The 17,877-nt window shown below is 42.4% G+C and overlaps 1 protein-coding gene across 3 annotated transcripts in view; it reads right to left on the bottom strand.

Moving 5' to 3' along the window:
* LMBRD1 (LMBR1 domain containing 1) overlaps positions 1-17,877 on the bottom strand; it is a 229,338-nt gene that overhangs the window by 48,597 nt on the left and 162,864 nt on the right. For 2 of the 3 annotated variants that reach the window (XM_034766228.1, XM_034766229.1), the window contains exons 12-13: positions 8,941-9,045; positions 5,434-5,583 (exon numbers count right to left, since the gene is read on the bottom strand). In XM_034766228.1, coding sequence (XP_034622119.1) covers positions 5,434-5,583; positions 8,941-9,045 — 255 coding nt within the window. The remainder of the gene's footprint in view (positions 1-5,433; positions 5,584-8,940; positions 9,046-17,877) is intronic. The other variant, XM_034766230.1, reaches the window with a different exon arrangement.

Here is a 17,877-nt window from a genome sequence, read left to right as displayed (position 1 = left end):
CATTTTCCCGGACATGTGTGGCTTTTCGGCAATTCCCCCCGGACGGGGGTTTGATTGCTGAAAAGCCGGACATGTCCGGGAAAAACCGGACGTATGGTAACCCTAGTGTTGCGTCTTGTTGCACGTCGGTCCATCTCCACATATACCCATAGGGAGATGTTTGCTACTGAGTTCTTGAGTGACAACAAATGTTGATTGTGTAAGTCACTGCTCAGCTGATCTACCAGTAATATAGTCCTTCCCTGCAACCAAATGGATAAATTTCATGTACTGTGTACTATGGACCATCCAACAGAGCTATGGCCTCTCTGCATAGCTAGCTGGAAGGTGCTCCCCTTAATTGTTCACATAAGACATCTGCAATGTTGTCAGTAAGTACTTGATTCACTCTGCCAGTAGAAGATGGAGAAAGGTCTTGAGAGCCCAATATAATGGCCTTAATTCTAGATGGTGACATGAAGTTTTTTCTTCCCAGAAATTCATGTGACTGAGTTTACAAATCCTCAGAATAGCTACACCAGCCTAGAATGTAAGTGTCAGAGGTGACTGGGACTGACGGAGCTGGAAAGTTGAAAGCATCTCCTTCCAGGGCAGAGAGATGCTGAGTCTACTATGTAAGGGATAGGAATACATCCCTGGCTGTATAAATTTCAAAATATTGCTGTATTTGGCTAGCATGACATGACATACTAAAGTACATATGCTGCCAAAACCATAAGGCTCATCAGCTTGAGAAAGAACATCTTTAACATGAATTCTCTTGTAGTAATTTTATTGCTGAAAGGATTTTTAAATTTCTTTGTTCTGGAAGAAAAGTACTGCCTTTTTAAGAATTCAGAATTGTCTCAATAAAAAAGTATTACTTGGGCTAGACTCTAAGGCATCTAACAAGGAACTAAGGTCTCCCAGGTAGTTGCTCTTTGTTGGCAAACAAATTTATAAGACAACCGCATTTGCTGAACAAAAAAATCAGATGTCTTTCAGTGACCAGTGAGTGGACCCTATTGATTGCAGCTCAGGTCATCTGCAAATGTGTTGGCTCCCTGCTAGACGAAAGACAATAGGAAAAATATGATCTATTCTTCTCCATTACTAGAGAACATTTACCATGTGACACTAAGGCCTTGTGAATAACGTAGCTGGAGTTGACATAGCTTAGGTCGACTTACCGCGGTGTCTACACCATGCTGCGTTGATGGGAGACGCTCTCCCATCGACTTACCTTACTCTGCTCATTCCGGTGGAGTACCGAAATCAACTGGAGAGTGCTCTGCAGTTGATTTAGTGCATCTTCACTAGACCTGCTAAATCAACCTCTGCTGCATCAATCGCAGCAGCGTTGATCCCCAGTAAGTGTAGGCAAGGCCTCAGGTACTGCTGCATTGACTCCACTATGCACCCAGACAGTACTGTCCTGGGAGTGAGGCAGGAGTACAGGTGAAATGTGAGAGCAATGATATTGGACTTGGGAATTCAGAGGGCATATATGTCAGAGGGTCTGCTGGGGTGGGGCAGAGACATACACTGGTCAGTGAGATGTAGTTGAGCAACTACAACTAAGTTAGGTGGTTGAGCCTCTGAAAGGCAGCAATTCCTTAACGGGTCTTTTATCCTCAATGGCCTAACTCCTAGAAAAAGCGGTAAGTCTAAATCTTATTGTACATGCAGGTAATCCAAAGCTAAGGTTAAACTTTAAATAAATCTAAGCATGTTACGGTATACAAAAGTACTCTGTTATGACACCCAAACATCTATCCCTTTCCCATCATGATACCATGTGAGGGAGGAGGAAGGAGAAAATCTGGAAAAGAATTAGTGTGTTTAAAATTAGTTTAATACTTTCTAGTACTTGTAATTACACACTTGATTAAACACAATGTATGGTGTTGCATGATGATACTTAAGCTTGTTTGGGTGCCCTAAATAAGCAATTCCATACCATAACATATTTGGATTTTTTTTTAAGTTTAACATTGATTCTGATTTTCCTAGGTAACTATCCATAGATTCATAGACCTGTATATTTTAAGGTCAGAAAGGACAGCTGTAATCATCTAGTCTGACCTCCTTCTCTAACACAGACCACAGGACTTACCTACATTAACTCCCACTTCAAGATCAATAGCGGTGATTGAACTAGTGCATCCCATTTAGAAAAACATCCAATCTTGATCTAAACATTTCCAGTGATGGAAAATCTACCATAACCCTTGATAAACTGCTAATAGTTAATTATCCTCACTGCTAAAAATCTGTGACTTATTTCTACTCTTAATTTGTCTATCTTCAACTTCTGGCCATTGGATATGGTCATCACTTCAATCTAGCAGACAAAGGTACCTCTATTATTAAATTTCTGTTCCTCACATAAGTACTGATCAAATCACCCCTTAAACTTGTGTTTGATAGATTGAGGTCCTTGAGTCTCACTACAAAGTATGTTTTTCAATACTTTAATCATTCTTGTGACTCTTCTCTGAACACTCTCCAATTTTGGAACATCTTTTTTGAATTATGGACACCAGAACAGGACACAGAATTCCAGCAGCTGTTACAAATAGTGTCTAATACAAAGGAAACAGCCTCTACTCCTACATGAGATTCTCCTGATTATATATCCAAGACGATGCAATGCTTTTGGCTATAGGGTTGGTCTGGGAGCTCATGTTCAGCTGATAATCCTCCATGACCTCAAAATCATCTCTAGAGCCACTGCTTCCGAGAACAAAAGTCAAAATCCTATAAGCAAGGCCTATATTTCCCCCCCTAGATATATGACTTTACACTTGGTTGTATTAAAAACGCATAGTGTTTGCTTGAACCCATTTTACCAAGCAATCTAGATTATTCAGTATCAGTGAACTGCCCTTTTCATTATTAACCACTCCTCTTATTTTTGTGTCATCTGCAAACTCTAATGGATTTTATTTTTCTTCCATGTCATTGATAAAATGTTAAATAACATGGGACCAAGAACCAATCCCTGTGGGACCCAACTAAAAGCACTCTCACTGATTCCCTGCTTACAATTACATTGAGACTTATCAGTTTTCAGTACATTTAATGTGTGCCATGTTTATTTGTATTATTTTAGTTTCTTAATCAAAATGTTGTGCAGTACTATTACTTTTATCACCCAGACTTGTAATCTCATGAAAAATATATATATATATATATATATCAAGTTAGTTTAACAGGTTCTATTTCCCATAAACCCATGTTGATTGACATTAATTATATTACTCTCAATTCTTCATTGAACTGAGGCCCGTATCAGACATTCTAATATTTTGTCGAGTTTCAGTATCAGGCTAGCAGGCTTATAATTACCCAGGTCACCTCATTTACACTTTTAAATATTGGCACAACAGTAGCATTCTTCCACTCCTTTGAAATTTCCAGGTTTCTAAGACTTATTGAAAATAAACATTTATGGGTCAGAGACCTCCTCAGCCAGCTTTTTTAAAACTCTCTGATGCAAGTTATCTGGATTTGCTGATTTTAAAATTTCTAGCTTTAGTAGCTGCTGTTGAGCATCCTCTTGCGTTAGAATGAAAAGTATTATATTCATATCACATGATGATCAGTAACGACTTGGGTCTTCTCCAAACACTTTAAAGAGATTGCTGCACACTTCTGCTTTTTCGCATTGACAAGTCTACCATTTCCATCTAGTATTGGGATTCCATCTGTTCCTAATATACTTAAATTCCTTACCATCTTTAACTTGGCCGTCCATAGATTTCTCAAAGTGTCCATTTGCTTCCCTTATTGATTTTGGACAATTCCCAACTTCTAATTTACAGTTATTTCTCTCACCTACCCCATTTCCCCCTGTGTTATACATTTTGTGTTTAATGGCTGCTTTCACCTAAACCAGGCTGTCTTAACCAGTGTAATGTTTTCTCTCAATTTTGGGGCAGACTTTTTGGGCACCTAGTCAAAAGGTTTTTTTTACAGTTCCCAACTGTTTACATTTTTGTGTTTAAATTCTTTCTCCCAGCTCCTTCGGCTCAGAATTGTTTTCAACTTTGTGAAATTGGCCGTTTTAAATCACCAAGTGCATATTACTAGTTTGGACTTTACATGTGGTATGTGCAAACAGAGCAACTGAGTCATGATCACATGCACCTAAGCAACTACTGATTTTTAATTCAGAGATCAATTCCTCTATGTCTGTCAATATCAGGTCTAATGCATGTTGGATGCAATAGTTTTGAATTAGGAAATTGACATTTAAGTTTTGGAAACTCCAAGGACATATTAGTACTGGTAGAATGAGACCTTCAGCATATGTCACTCAGATTGAAGTTCCAGATGATTACGTACCTTTTTTCTTAAAAATATGAAGTGCAAGAATCAAAACTGATTTAAAATAGAAAAAGGTAGGGTATGGAACAGAAACAGCAAAACTTAAATATAACAAAATACAGGGATGCAAGAGTTAAAAGAAGCAGTAGTTAAAATTAACGGAAAAGTTTAATGTTAATTATAAACTAATACTGTAGAAAAATGCTAAGGTTAAGTAGGACATTTACAGGATAAAAGTAAGTTTTGGAATAATTTAAAAAAATAGACAAAGGTTTAAAAAACTTTTTTTTTAAACTGAACTATCACTACATATGTCCCCCCATTGCTCTGACTACCTTGTATTTTATTATTCCTTCCACTTCTGTGTTTTTGTTTTTAGATTAGCAAGCTGTCTGGGGCAGCCACTGTCTGTTACTATGAGTTTATACAGAAACTTCCACAATGGGACCCTATTCCTGATTGGGGAGCTTGGCCATTATCAGAATATAACGAAAATAATAAAAAGCAGTTCCTGTGCTGAGGGAGCATAAGGTGTACTGGAAGCTAGCAGCAACAACTGTAAGGTCTGGTCTATACTACCCGCCTGAATCGGCGGGTAGAAATCGACCTCTCGGGGATCGATTTATCGCATCCCGTCGGGACGCGACAATCGATCCCCAAATCGGCGCTCTAACTCCACCAGCGGAGGTGGTAGTAAGCGCCGCCGACAAAAAGCGGCAGAAGTCGATTTTGCAGCCGTCCTCACAACGGGGTAAGTCGGCTGCAATACGTCGAATTCAGCTACGCTATTCACGTAGCTGAATTTGCATATCTTAAATCGACTCCCCGCTGTAGTGTAGATGTACCCTAATTTCCTTCTAGATGGGGGCAGGACCAGGTCTCTCTACAGCTCTACACAGAAACTACATGCTGCATTTTGTAAAAGGATGCAACACAGTTTCTCCGGCTGCACTCCTCCAAAATATCCAGAGGCACAATAACTCTAGGAGATTCTTATGGATGTATCCCTTCAAAAATAGGTATATAGCAGGGCTGTGCTTTGCCTCACCCCATATATGCAATTCTAATACTTTTTTAAAACAAGGTAAGTTATATATATCCTTATGAAAGGAAAAGTCTCACCTGAACCAGGTATTTTTGGCTTCCATACATGACATACTGAGGTGCAAGACTGTAGATCATATAACTTGTGTGAAGAACAATCAACAGAAGTATCATACAGAGAAATAAGAGTGCTTGAGGCCGAGTTTTACCTCTTCTAATCTTATACAACTAAAAAAAACCACAAAGAACAGAAAACGTACAAAATTAGATCATAATTGTTTTAGGTTATCAAGCTTGATATCTATTAAAGGACATTGCTTTTAAACTAGATATTTATATTATTTTCCCAATTACATCCTAAAACACAGTAGAAATATATTCAAAAAACCTCTCCCCCAAGGCATAGCTGTAAATGTAAAAGCCTCTACATATACCATACAAATGATCAAGCTTCAGAGAAGGAATTAAGGACTGTTTGCAGATCCTCCTTTGAGTGTGCAACTACAGCACAATCATCTGGATACTGGCGATCAGTTATTGTTGCCGATATTACATTAGTTCGAGCACAGAGATGGGAAAAGTTAAAGAGATTGCTGTCAATCTGATATTCTTTTACACCAGTTCAGATGACAGAGGTAGAGCCACTGCGCAGGATGGAGGCAGTCATCTGGTCATAGAGGAGTCTTAGAACAGTGATAAATTTGCTTGGGCAGCCAAATTTGACATGATTTTCAACAGAGCCTCACAGTTGACAGAGTCAAAGGCTTTGGTCATATTGATAAAGGCAATATACAGCTACTGGTATTGTTCTTGACACTTTTCCTGGATCTGCCTAGCTGCGAAAATCATGTTGCTTGTGCCTCGTGATAGTCTGAAGCCACACTGGGACTCTGGAAGTACTTCCTCTGCAAGAGGGAGCAGGCGATTCAGTCAGATTCTAGCAAGAATCTTCCCAATGATGGAGGAGGAGGAGGACAATGCCTCGATAGTTGTCATAACTGGCCTCGTCTTCTTTTTTGAAAATGGGGATGATGTTAGCATTATATAAGACAGCAAGGATTTCTTTGATACGCCAGATTTTGAGGAGCAGCAAGTGAAGCTTGTTAGCCAGTGCTTCTCCCCCAACTTTCAGTACTTCAACTGGTATGCCATCAGGACCTGGTGCTTTATTGTTCTTCAATTGTTTAACTGCTTTGTAGACCTCCTCAGGTGTTGATGGGTTGGTAAGAGATTCCCAGATTGGGTGCCGAGAGATGGAGTTGATGGTGTGAGTCACAGTTGATTCTTGATTTAGAAGCTTTTGGTAGTGTTCCTTCCAGAGAACTTTGATGGCTTTGTTATCTTTAAGAAGAGTACTACCATCTTCAGATCTCAGAGGTGAGAGGCCACATGAGCTTGGTCCATACAGGGTCTTAGTCTCTCAAAAAAACCTCTGCATATCATGTCAGTCATTGAATGTTTGGATTTCTTTTGCTATGTCCTCCCACCATTTGTTTTTGATTTCTCAGATCCTCCTTTGAACTTCAGCTTTGAGCTGATGGAAAGAGCTCTGCTTCTGACTGGATAGTGGTTGGTTTTGCCAGTCGCAGAAAGCTTTTCTCTTCTGTTCCAAAAGGGCTGTAATCTCAATGTTACTGTTATCAAATCAGTCCTGATGGCAGCAAACACCCCTTAATTGCTTCTATGAAGTTTACAAAAGCCTAGGGCTACTCTGAACATCGGCAAAACAAAAGTTCTCCACCAGCCAGTCCCTGGTCAATCATCAGACCCAGCAAGGAAGATCTACATCGACAAAGAAGAACTGGAAAATGTAGAATACTTTGCCTATCTTGGCAGCCATCTCTTGCAGAGGACAGACAGATGTCGAGATTCAGCACAGAATTCAATGTGCCAGCCTTGCCTTTGGCCAACTGTCTTGCCGGGTGTTCAACAATCACAACATCGGAACAGATATTAGACTCTAAATTTATAAAATGATGGTAATCCCAACTCTCCTCTATGGCTGAGAGACTTGGGTGACCTATTGAAAATATATGAGAAACCTGGAACGCCAGCACGAGTACTTTCTTCGGAAGATCCTCAATGTAAAGTGGGAGGATCGTCAAACCAATGTCAGTGTCCTCACAGAGGCCAACATCTTCAATGTTGATCCCCTGATTATCCAGGATCAGCTGAGGTGGAGTGGGCACTGTGTGCGCATGCCTGATGAACGCTTACCAAAACAACTGCTGTATGCCCAACTCACCAAAGGAAGGAAGGAAACGGGGAGGCCAAAAGGAACATTTAAAAGACATCCTCAAGATAAACATCAAGAGATATGGCATCGACACCACACACTGGGAGACAGCAGCCCAGGATAGGGGTAGCTGGCCAAGACTTGTCAGAGAGGAAACGTCCACTTTTGAGGAAAATCGCCTTGACCTGGTCACAGAAAAACATCAGAAAAGTAAGGAAAGACAACTGTCACGCACCAATCGCGGGCCGACTGTCTTCCAACACCATTTGCAATGTCTGCCAACGAGCCTGTGGCTCAAGGATGGAACTCATTCACCAAAGGACCCAAGAAAAATAAAAGCTGTGAAAGATCATGCTCGACCTCTGGAGATCACTGATGACAAATGATCAAACCCTATCAACAATATTTTACAAAATATCCTATGATCTAAGATCTCTAACTTCAAAATTGGCAGTTTTCCTTATTCCAAATGACTGTCACCACCTCATTTTATTTTCAGTGGGGCTGATGCCAAACTATCCTCATTCAAGAAGGTTGCCTACAGGCGCTGCATGTGGCAATGGGACTGCCCTTAGTAAAGATGGCGACTCCCTGGACTTCAAGGTTAGCGACTTGGACAGGAAACTGAGGAGACGGGAGAATGTGGAGTTCAGGAGAAGATCTGGGACTGGAGACAAGAGACCATGGGGGAGGAGACCGAGTGGACAAGTGACAATGTGGGGAGGGAAAACAGATAGGATAATGGTAAGGGAGAAGGAGAATAGACTGGTAGCTCCTCCACTCTCAACGTTAGGAAAGGGTAAGGGGAGTCTTCTTCTAAGCAACCAATTGTTGCAGGCACATTTAAAGGTTGAATTTTGACCCTGAAATGTGCTCACACTTTGTGGGCAGGTGACTTCCACCTTCAAGGCTCAAAAACCAGAAACCAAAAAACCCACACACATTCAGTCTTCCACACCCCTACACTCCACCTCACACATAAATCAGGATATTTGAACACTTAAGGGTGGCAATACATTGAACGTGCTGCTTCCATAAAGCTCTCAGACTCTGCTGGCTTAATACCTGCAATTTTGTCTCGAGTTGAAACCGCTTGCCTTCCTTTAACTAGGCCACGAGGCCAAAATACAATCTAGCTTTTCAAAACATGGTAGACGCCCTTAAAACTCTTGCTAAAACAATTGATTGTAATATTGTTTAAAAAGAATACTTGCTTCACACCATTTTAGCTTTTAGAACATGGTAGAGAGAAAATTCTGCAAAGTCCTTTTGTATCTGTTACATACATTTTAAATATTTTTATATAGTAATTTATAAATGTTACATTTTAGTAAATAAGTAATATTTACCCTTATCCAAAAGAACCATATACCCATGTTTCGAATCCCTGCCATTGAAGTGAAGATAAAATACATAATAATTGTTGTAATGAGGATATAATCCAGTGGAAAAACCTAAAAGAGAAGAATATTAATATATAAAAACTGAAAAAAGAAATGAAAACAGTAACATAACAAATACTCAACACCAATCAAATTACAGGAGTGGCTGATCATCTAATTTTAAAAACAGGTTTCTTAGCACAATGGGATATTGTACATATCAGAACTTCTCATTGTAATAGTGTTTGAGGTGGTAAGGGAAGGAAAACTGCCCGATTTAAAACTTAAGACAGTTAATTACAAATAGAGCTGAAACAATTAACAGTTCAATTTAGAAAAGAGATTGAATAGCTTTGTGAATTTTTTTCCAAACTTCACCTCAATTTGAATTAGATATTGCTTCATTCAAATTTCAAAAGTTGGGCTAGAGTATTTAGTTCCACTGACAGCAAAGTCCAGAGTTAGAATAGCGCAAGAGGCCTCTTTCAAATGAGTTAATATAAGAGATATAACATTCATATATCATTCCTAGAGTAAAGTCAAAATTAATATAAACCTTTTATTAAAAAAACTACACAAAACGTATGTCACTTACATAGCATTTTTAAAGAAAGTACTGTTGTGAGCATTATTTAGTAGGGATCTGATGGTTAATTCTAGTTAATAAATAATATTCATAGGGAAAACATGGCATGCCCCCAGCATCTTAATGTTGATGTAGTATTTAGTTCTTTCTCCAGTCATCCTCTTGGTACAGTTTATCCTGTCACTTTAGTATTTCCAAAATTTGTCCTTTTCCTTTTTTCCTTACTGTTAACACTTTGTTTATATCCTGGTTATCTATTGCCTTAATTACTATGATCTCTTATGTGACTTAAGTGCTATTTTCGCAGAAGTCTGCCCACAATGTTTAGTCCTATGTCTTTTTTTAAAAAAAAGGAGAAAATAGACAATATAATGGACTCTAAAAGTGACTATTAAAAATGTAAAATAACTCCATACAAGTATTTGTATGATGCATGTTTATCTTCATTCTAGAGGGGATGGATCCTCAAGTACTCCAACCCAACATACACCTTGGTTAGGTAGCCACAATCTTCTGGGCCTGGTTTTCAGAGCGTGGATTGATGCCTAACACTCTGGAAATTAGCTTCCTTTAAAGTTGCCCTAGTTTGGGTATACAGAACAGAGGCAACCCAAATCACTAGTGACAATCTTCTTTGCCTCTGTTGAAGTCCAGGGCACAACCACCCCAAGTGGGCTAATCTTTTTCATCCCATCACCACTGAGTTCAGCAGCCACAAGTTATTCAAAAGTCACATGCTATGTTGACTCTCGGGCACTGTTTTTCTTCCCTCACACAAGAGCTTTATAGTTGCCAGCACATTGCAGAAACTGAGAAAGAGAATGGTGAGGCAACAGTGCTGATTAAAAACCCTTTGCTTTTACCAATACATATAGTTAGATTTTTTTTCATTGAATTTTATGTGGGCGATTACAACTTGCCTTTTGGTAGGCTACCAGAATAAGAATACCATATATCAGACCAATAAATCAGTTTACTACTGAATACTTGTAAAGGATTTTTTTTTTTTTTTTTTTTTTTGAGATATCTGTAACACACACACAAACACTAGAGTCTACTCTAAATTTTTATACATATACACTTCCACACATTGTGGGGTTTTTTGTTTTTTCATCAAAGAGAATGGTTACTTACCCTACAATACAATGGTTCTTTGAGGTGTGTTTTCCACTTCTGCTGTGCACATGCCCTATGCGTGAGATCAGATTATTTTGAAATAATGTCTGTTGGAGCGATGCCTTTGTCCCTGTGAGACCTTTCCAGCTACCACAGCTGAGAGTAAAAGGGATGAAGCTATCTCAAGATGCCTCTCTTCCCTTCACAAATAAAAAAAATCCCAGTTTCAGGGATTAGAAATAGCAGGGATGGAAGCTGGGTCATGGAATACGTGTGGACAACACATTTTGAAGAATCACAATTACAGTAAATAACCGTTCTCTCCTTCAAGTGAGTGAACCATACAGATTCCACTCTTGGTTACTAGCGAGCAGTATCCCGTCCTTAGTGGCTTGTAAGAGGCTTTCCTACTGAAATATCAACTGAAGGACTGCTTTACCAAAGCTTGCATCTGATCTTGAGGCCTGCAGCAAAGCACAGTGAGTGTTGAAGTTACAGACTGAACTCCATGTCACTGCTCTACAAATCTCAGGCAGAGCGACATTATTCAAAGAAGCTGTGGAGGTCACTTGAGTTGAGTGAAATGGGACCTGATGGTCTGGGTGGATCTTTTTTTTCCTGAGATGTAGCAGGTATGTTTAAAGTCTGAAACCCACTTTAGACAGCCTCTGCAATATCTGGGTATCAGTTGTCCTCATTTGTTCTGCAAATACAACACAGTCTTGGTGGGGTTCTGATTGATGTAGTTCTGTCTAGGTTAAAAAGAAAGAAGAAAGAAGGACAGAGCTATAACCACATCCAGGTATGAAGTTTTGCTTTGATCAGTGAAGAATGAAGCTTAAGAAAAAAAGACTGGTAGATGAACAGACTGGTTAACGTGAAAGCCTGAAACAACCTTAGGCAGGAACTTAGAAAGCAACCTCAAGGTGACCTTGTTCTTGTGAACGATAGTATAGGAAGTCCTTGTCCCAAGGACCTGAATTTCCCCTATTCTCCTGGCTAATCTTATGGGCTTTAGGAAGGTTGTCTTTATGGAAAGGGGATAAAAGAGGCAGGTAGTCATGGACTTCAAGAGAAGCCCTATTAAGCCAGCAAGTACCACACCTTGAAAGCCCCAGGAGAAGGGATTTGTTTGACTGGCAGAAAGGCATGGATCAGTCCTTTAAGGAATCTTGTCATGGTGGGGTGATGGACCATAGTGTGACCCCGCACCAGGGAACGATCTGCTGAGGTTGCAGCCAGATGAATAGAGCCCTGCAAATCCATGGATGCAGCTCAAGTGCACAAATTTTGTATCCACACAGGGCTCTGAGGCACACACTCACCCGAATGAAGCAGCTGTCACCCAGCCCTCAGACTCCAGCTCAGCTCTTTGAATCATGCAGCAGCGGGCTGAGATATGTGGCAATAGCCTGCTGGGCATTCTGGGAGTTGTAGTCCCCAGCTTGCTCAGATGGAGGAGGTAAACTACATCTCCCAGAAGTGATTGAGCCAAATTCCATTCTGAAAGAGGTGTGGTTGCACTTTAAACTAGCAGGTAGCAATGGCAGGCACTGTGAAGAGAGTAGTTTACTCCTGGGGGCATTCTGTGCCAAAAAATTAAAAATTCTGTACACAATATTTTAAAATTTTAACAAATTTTATTTGTTAACACACTACATAATCACACCAGTTTTAATTATTTTGGTAATTTATTTCAAAATACCGGTCCTCAAGTATGTCTGTAACGATACAGACCAGACACACACACAAATTCCCCCAGGAGTAGAGAATTAAAGAAACCCCTATGACAACCCAGTTCTTGTTTCTCTGCCCCCTTCCCCTCCCCAGAGCCCAGCCAGGGGGCCAGACATCTGTAAGCCCTCTCCCGCATAGCCCAGCTGCGGGTGCCCATCCCAGCCAATACACCCATACCCCCTTCTCCCCAGAGCCAAGTCCCAGGCCCCCACCCAGCTCAGATACCTGCAGTCGCTCCTCCCAAGAGCCCAGACACCTGTCCCCTCTCCACTCCCAGCCCAGGGATCCAGAGGGAGAAACAGCCTGATGCTTGGTCCTAGGCTTGCAAGCCACCCTCTCCTTCCCCCAGGAAATGCTGGGAACTGAAGCTGCCAGCACCCTCTAGCTTCGCCGTACTCCCAGCGGTATCTTCTATATGTGAGCTGGACTCTGCTGGGTCCAGTGATCTCTAGTAGTGGTCAGCAACACTGCAGCCCATTTCTGTGCGAGAAAGGAAATTCTGCGCGCACAATGTTAATTTCTGCAAAATTCTGCATTGCGCAGTGGCCCAGGAGTAAGTTGTTGCTACTGTCTGTCATGGCCAGTTCTGCATGCATTAGACATGCCACAGCTGTGTTGGGGTGTTCAAGCCCCACACTGGGAGGATGGTGCTGCTTACAAGGACCCACGACTGTAACCTCTCTGCCTTGAGCGGGGAAGGAAGTATGATGGGGGCAGAGCAGGAAGTCTCTGGGGAGAAGTGGGGGGCCGTTGAGGATTGGGAACTTGGCACAGCCCTGTATCACTGCTGCTGTACAGTGACCCGTGGATCTGTTAGAGCCCAGCAAATCTGTGGATATCTTCAAAAATTGTCCACAGATCGGATGCAGATACAAATGTTTGTATCCACGCAGGACTCTACAGATGAGCTTAACTCAAGCTTAGGGATAGTTCTGACCGTTTCAACGAAGGCAAATATGCCAATATATTTGATATCATCATTTCCGGCATGCCAAAGTGCTGTCCAAATCGAACAGAAAATTGTTTCAATTTGCATTGGTAGGTGTCTTTTGGGTAAGGCTTCCTACACTGGAAAAAGGGGTTTAGGACAGTCATGAAACAATTTGATAGTAGATGTCAACCAGCCAGCATCCAGATCCTCATGGGCAGGGATTCCAGATCTAGATGGAAGACCTGGCTGTTGTTCTGAGGCAGTAGATCACGTAGAATTGGCAAGGTGATTGGCTTCAGAATTTAGCCCAGAGGAGGCCAGGCAGTTCTAGTGTTCAGTCCTGCAAAGGCTATCAAGTTGACATTCTCTTTTTTCCTGAGCTCTCTCGAGACCCTGGGGGATCATGGCTCTCAATGGAAAAGCATACACAATGAGAGATGAGAAAAGCATCTGAGGAATCCTGAGCTCCCACCTGCTCTGGAGGAGAACCTCCAGCATTTGTTGTTGTGGCACATTGCACACAAATCATTCAACAGACACCCCATCTGTGGAAGACTGTTTGATGGACTGAAGCCATGAGGGACCCCTCATGAGTCTCAGAGAAATCTCTGTTGAGCTGGTCAGCCACAGTGTTCAAAAGACCCAGAAGATGGAGAGCTATTAGATTATTCAGCATCATATCATCCTAAGTCTATATAGCTTCTTGTGGCAAAAGGGAAGGGGGAAGATCGTGCCGCCCCTTGCCTACTGATGTAATCACTCTGGTATTTATCTGTAAACATTTGCACAGTGAGACCCTACAGGAGGGTATGCTTTGCATGCCAGTCAAACAACTGAGGTTTAGGACACTGATGTGAAAAGTAGTGTTGGAAGCAGATAATTTCCCATGAACCTTGAAGTGATCTAGGTACGCTTCCCAACTTTGAAGAGAGGCATTTGTAACCAGAGCTTTTCACAGGACTAATACAGTGAACAGAATGCCTGAGCATCTCTCATCTCAGGTACCCACCTGTTTAATGGTGACAGGATTTCTCTGGGGAAGGAGACCATCTCATCCATACCATGTCTGTTGAACAAATAAGCTTATATCACCTTTTCAGTGTATGAAAGTGAAATCTGGCATGCTGCATGATTTAAGTTTCAGGCTGGTTCTCACTTGCATAACCGGTGGAGTGTGGAGCTGCCATGTCTGTCATTATCTAGAATCGCTGTTGAGGTAGGTCTGTCTTCGCCAACCTGGTATCCAATACTGTTCCTATGAATTTGATGGTGTGCTGGGTCAGCATAGATTTGTCCTTATTGACTTGAGTCTTAGGGAGACAAAGAAATCCTGAGTCCTTGACCTACTGTGGGGGTGAAGTGGGGGGGTAGCTGGAATATTAGCCAGTCATCCAGGCAAGGACACACCTGGATTTCCTGCAGCCTTATGTGGGCTGCCACCACAGTGAGAATACTGGTAAATACCCTCTGGGCAGTAGACAGATAGAACAGTGGGACTTTGTACTAGAAATGGGATGACCCTCCCACAAATCACAAACTTTGCGTGTTGGAAGTGTAAGATATGAAAATAGGCATCTTGCAAACCAGTCCATAAGATCCAAGGAGGGGAGGATGGAGGCATCATGAAGCAACCAACAAAGGCACTGGGGTGCTGCAGGTCTCCATTCCCCTTTCTTCTTTGGGATCAAATATTGGGAATAGAAGCATTTCCCTTCCAATTCTTAAGGTACCTCCTCTATTGATTCCAGCTGTAATAGGGAGTTGACTTCTTGCTGTAGAAGTGTCTCATGAGAAGGGTCCTTGAAGAGGGAGGGGGGCATTGGAACAGTCTAAAACTTGAAACTACAACCCCTTGCTCACAGTTTCAAAGACCCATTCTTCTAAGGTAACCCCGGTCCAACCTCTCCAAAATAAAATAGGCAGTTGCCAAGCTGAGAAGTGGATGGGTCCACAGATGGTCCAGCCAGGCTCCTGATGATCCCATCAAACTGTTTTCTGGTTGCCTGTCCCTGTTGTGGGCTGTTGAAGAGGTCATTGAGGGCTATTGATGGAAACACTGGTGCTCTCTCAGCAGATCTGAAGGGTTTCTTGAAAATGCTGTTCAGGCCTGCATCCAATTTAAGACTGAAGTCTTTGGGCTTGTTTACACTGCTGCACAATTTGGACTATGGGGTTGTGAATCACAGTGCTCGTCAAACTGCTCCACTGGAACTCTCCCTTAAACAAGTTGACATTAATGAAAACTAGAAACTCAAATTCCTAACAGAATCCACATGGTTGAGTTACAGTGCAGCATTTGGGTGCACACTGCTATTCAGACCCCCTACTTCAAACTGGAAAGCAGTGTAGAGACAGCCTTTGTTGCTGCTGCTCCAGAGCTGGAACAAAGTTCCAGCGGACACAAGTATGCTCTTGAACCTTTTAGAGATAGATTAATGCCTCATCCATGCCTTGAAATGGCAAGTCCTCTATGGTTGCCTGGACTTCATGGGGGATGCCAGGCAGATTGAGCCATGTTCCTGGCTGCCATATCTGATGTGTCAAGTACTGTCTGCAGTGCTGTTCTGATGGGAAGCTGACCTTCAGTCACAGTCAAGCTTAGCTCCTCTTAATATTCATTAGGGAGCTTGTCTGTCAGGGAGGAGAGACTGTCCCATAGTCGAAAAAACATACTTCATAAAGATGTGATGGACAATTAGCAACCCTGGATTGAAGGCTTGCTGCAGAGTATACTTTCTGTCCAAAAAGATCCAACTTCTTTCTTTCCTCTTAGTGTAAATTTAGTCTGCTATTTGACCTCTCAATTGTGGCTTGGATGCCCAGAGATCCAGGTGAGGTGCTGGAAGAAATAATCAAACCCCTTAGCTGGCACCTGGTATATACTGTTGGCTTGTTTAGGGTTGCAGGGAATAGATGCAAAATGTGCCATATTGCCTTAACTGCTCCCTGAAGCCCTTCATAAAATTGGTAGGGCCATTCTACCTGACCGAGAGGTGAGCAAATGTCCAGTAGTTTATGCGGCTTTATTTGGAATATCTCCAGAAGAGCGTCCAGAGTATTTGCTAATTTCATTACATCCCAAAAAACACTTTGCTGTCTGAAGAGGCTGTAGGTCTAGGATTGGTTGCTCTGTCCAGGGAGACGGCCACTGGTTGTTGGATCATCTCCACTAACTCCTTGTTCCTCCTCTACTAGTAGATATAGAGTTGAAACTTGTGATGAAGCTGGCTGCAGCAAATGCTTTGGTAACAAAGATCTTGACTTGGAGATCTAGTCACCTGGTTTCCTAACATGAATTGTCCCCCACTGCCCCACCATGGGGCCCAAATAGGACCATGGGAAAGAGGGCATATATGGGGATTCCAGCTCTGCAGATCTCTTACTGATCCAACTGACTTATGAGCACATGTAAGGGATTTCTCCCTGCGCTGTCTGTCCAGGGAAGGGACAGTTTGGATTCTTGTGAAGATGGTCTGATGCGATCATCTGAGGAGGCTGAGTAAGTGAAGTCTTCCTCCACAGGCGAGGCACAAAGCGCTCTGATGAGTCCTGTCTGGTTAGATCTACAGCCAATTACTCCTGGGGAAATTCTGTACCACTGTGCGTGCACAGAATTCAGGTCTTCCCTCCTCCTGCAGAAAAGTGACTTTCTGATGGGGAAGCAAAGGGAAGCCTCAAAAGCAGTCATGCGCCACTCCCCAGTAGTGCAGGTGTGTCATTTCAGGTGCCGAGAGCAGCCGGCGGAGAGGTAAATCACTGCAGGGCAGGAGCGGGAGGGTGGGGTTGAGGACTCCCTGGCAGGTGGCTATGACCCTGTGCTGGGCTCAGCTAGTCCCAGCTGGGGAGGACTTGCCCCTGGCTGACCCATCCCCAGAAAAAAGTGGTTACCCACCTTTTTCATAATTGTTGTTCGAGATGTGTTGCTCATGTCCACTCCATTCTACGTGTGTGCAGAGGGGCAGGAGGGGAGGTAATGGAATGGACATTAGCAACACATCTTGAAGAACAATTACGAAAAAGGGGGGTAACCGTTTTTTATTCTTCGAGTGCTTGTTCATGTCGATTCCATTCTAGGTGACTCACAAGCAGTATCAATAGAGGCGGGCTTGGAGTTCACCATCTTGCAGTTTGCAGCACTGCTCTTCCAAAGCAAGCATCGTCTCGAGCTTGCTGGGTAAACGCATAATGAGATGCAAACGTACGGACAGATGACCAGGTAGTGGCCCTACAGATCTCTTAGATTGGTACCTGTGCCAGGAAGGCCACTGACGATGCTTGTGCCCTAGTCGAGTGTGCTGATCACCGGTGGAGGCACGTTTGCCAGCTCATAAGAGTAGTGGATGCAGGCCAGGATGAAATCCTCAGAGCAGACACTGGGTGACCTTTCATTCGGTCTGTCACCACAATGAACAACTGTGTTGACAGATAGAACAAAGCTGTTCAGTAAATGTAGAAGGCCAGCGCCCTCCTGACGTCAGGGTGTGTAGCCTGCACTCCTCATCTGAGGCCCCCTTTTGCCTTCGGGATTAGGAAG

Source organism: Trachemys scripta, chromosome 3, assembly GCF_013100865.1.
Source record: "Trachemys scripta elegans isolate TJP31775 chromosome 3, CAS_Tse_1.0, whole genome shotgun sequence".
NCBI lineage: Eukaryota > Metazoa > Chordata > Testudines > Emydidae > Trachemys > Trachemys scripta.
The sequence above is the reverse complement of the archived record's forward strand: the minus strand, read 5'-3'. Positions and strand labels throughout refer to the sequence as shown.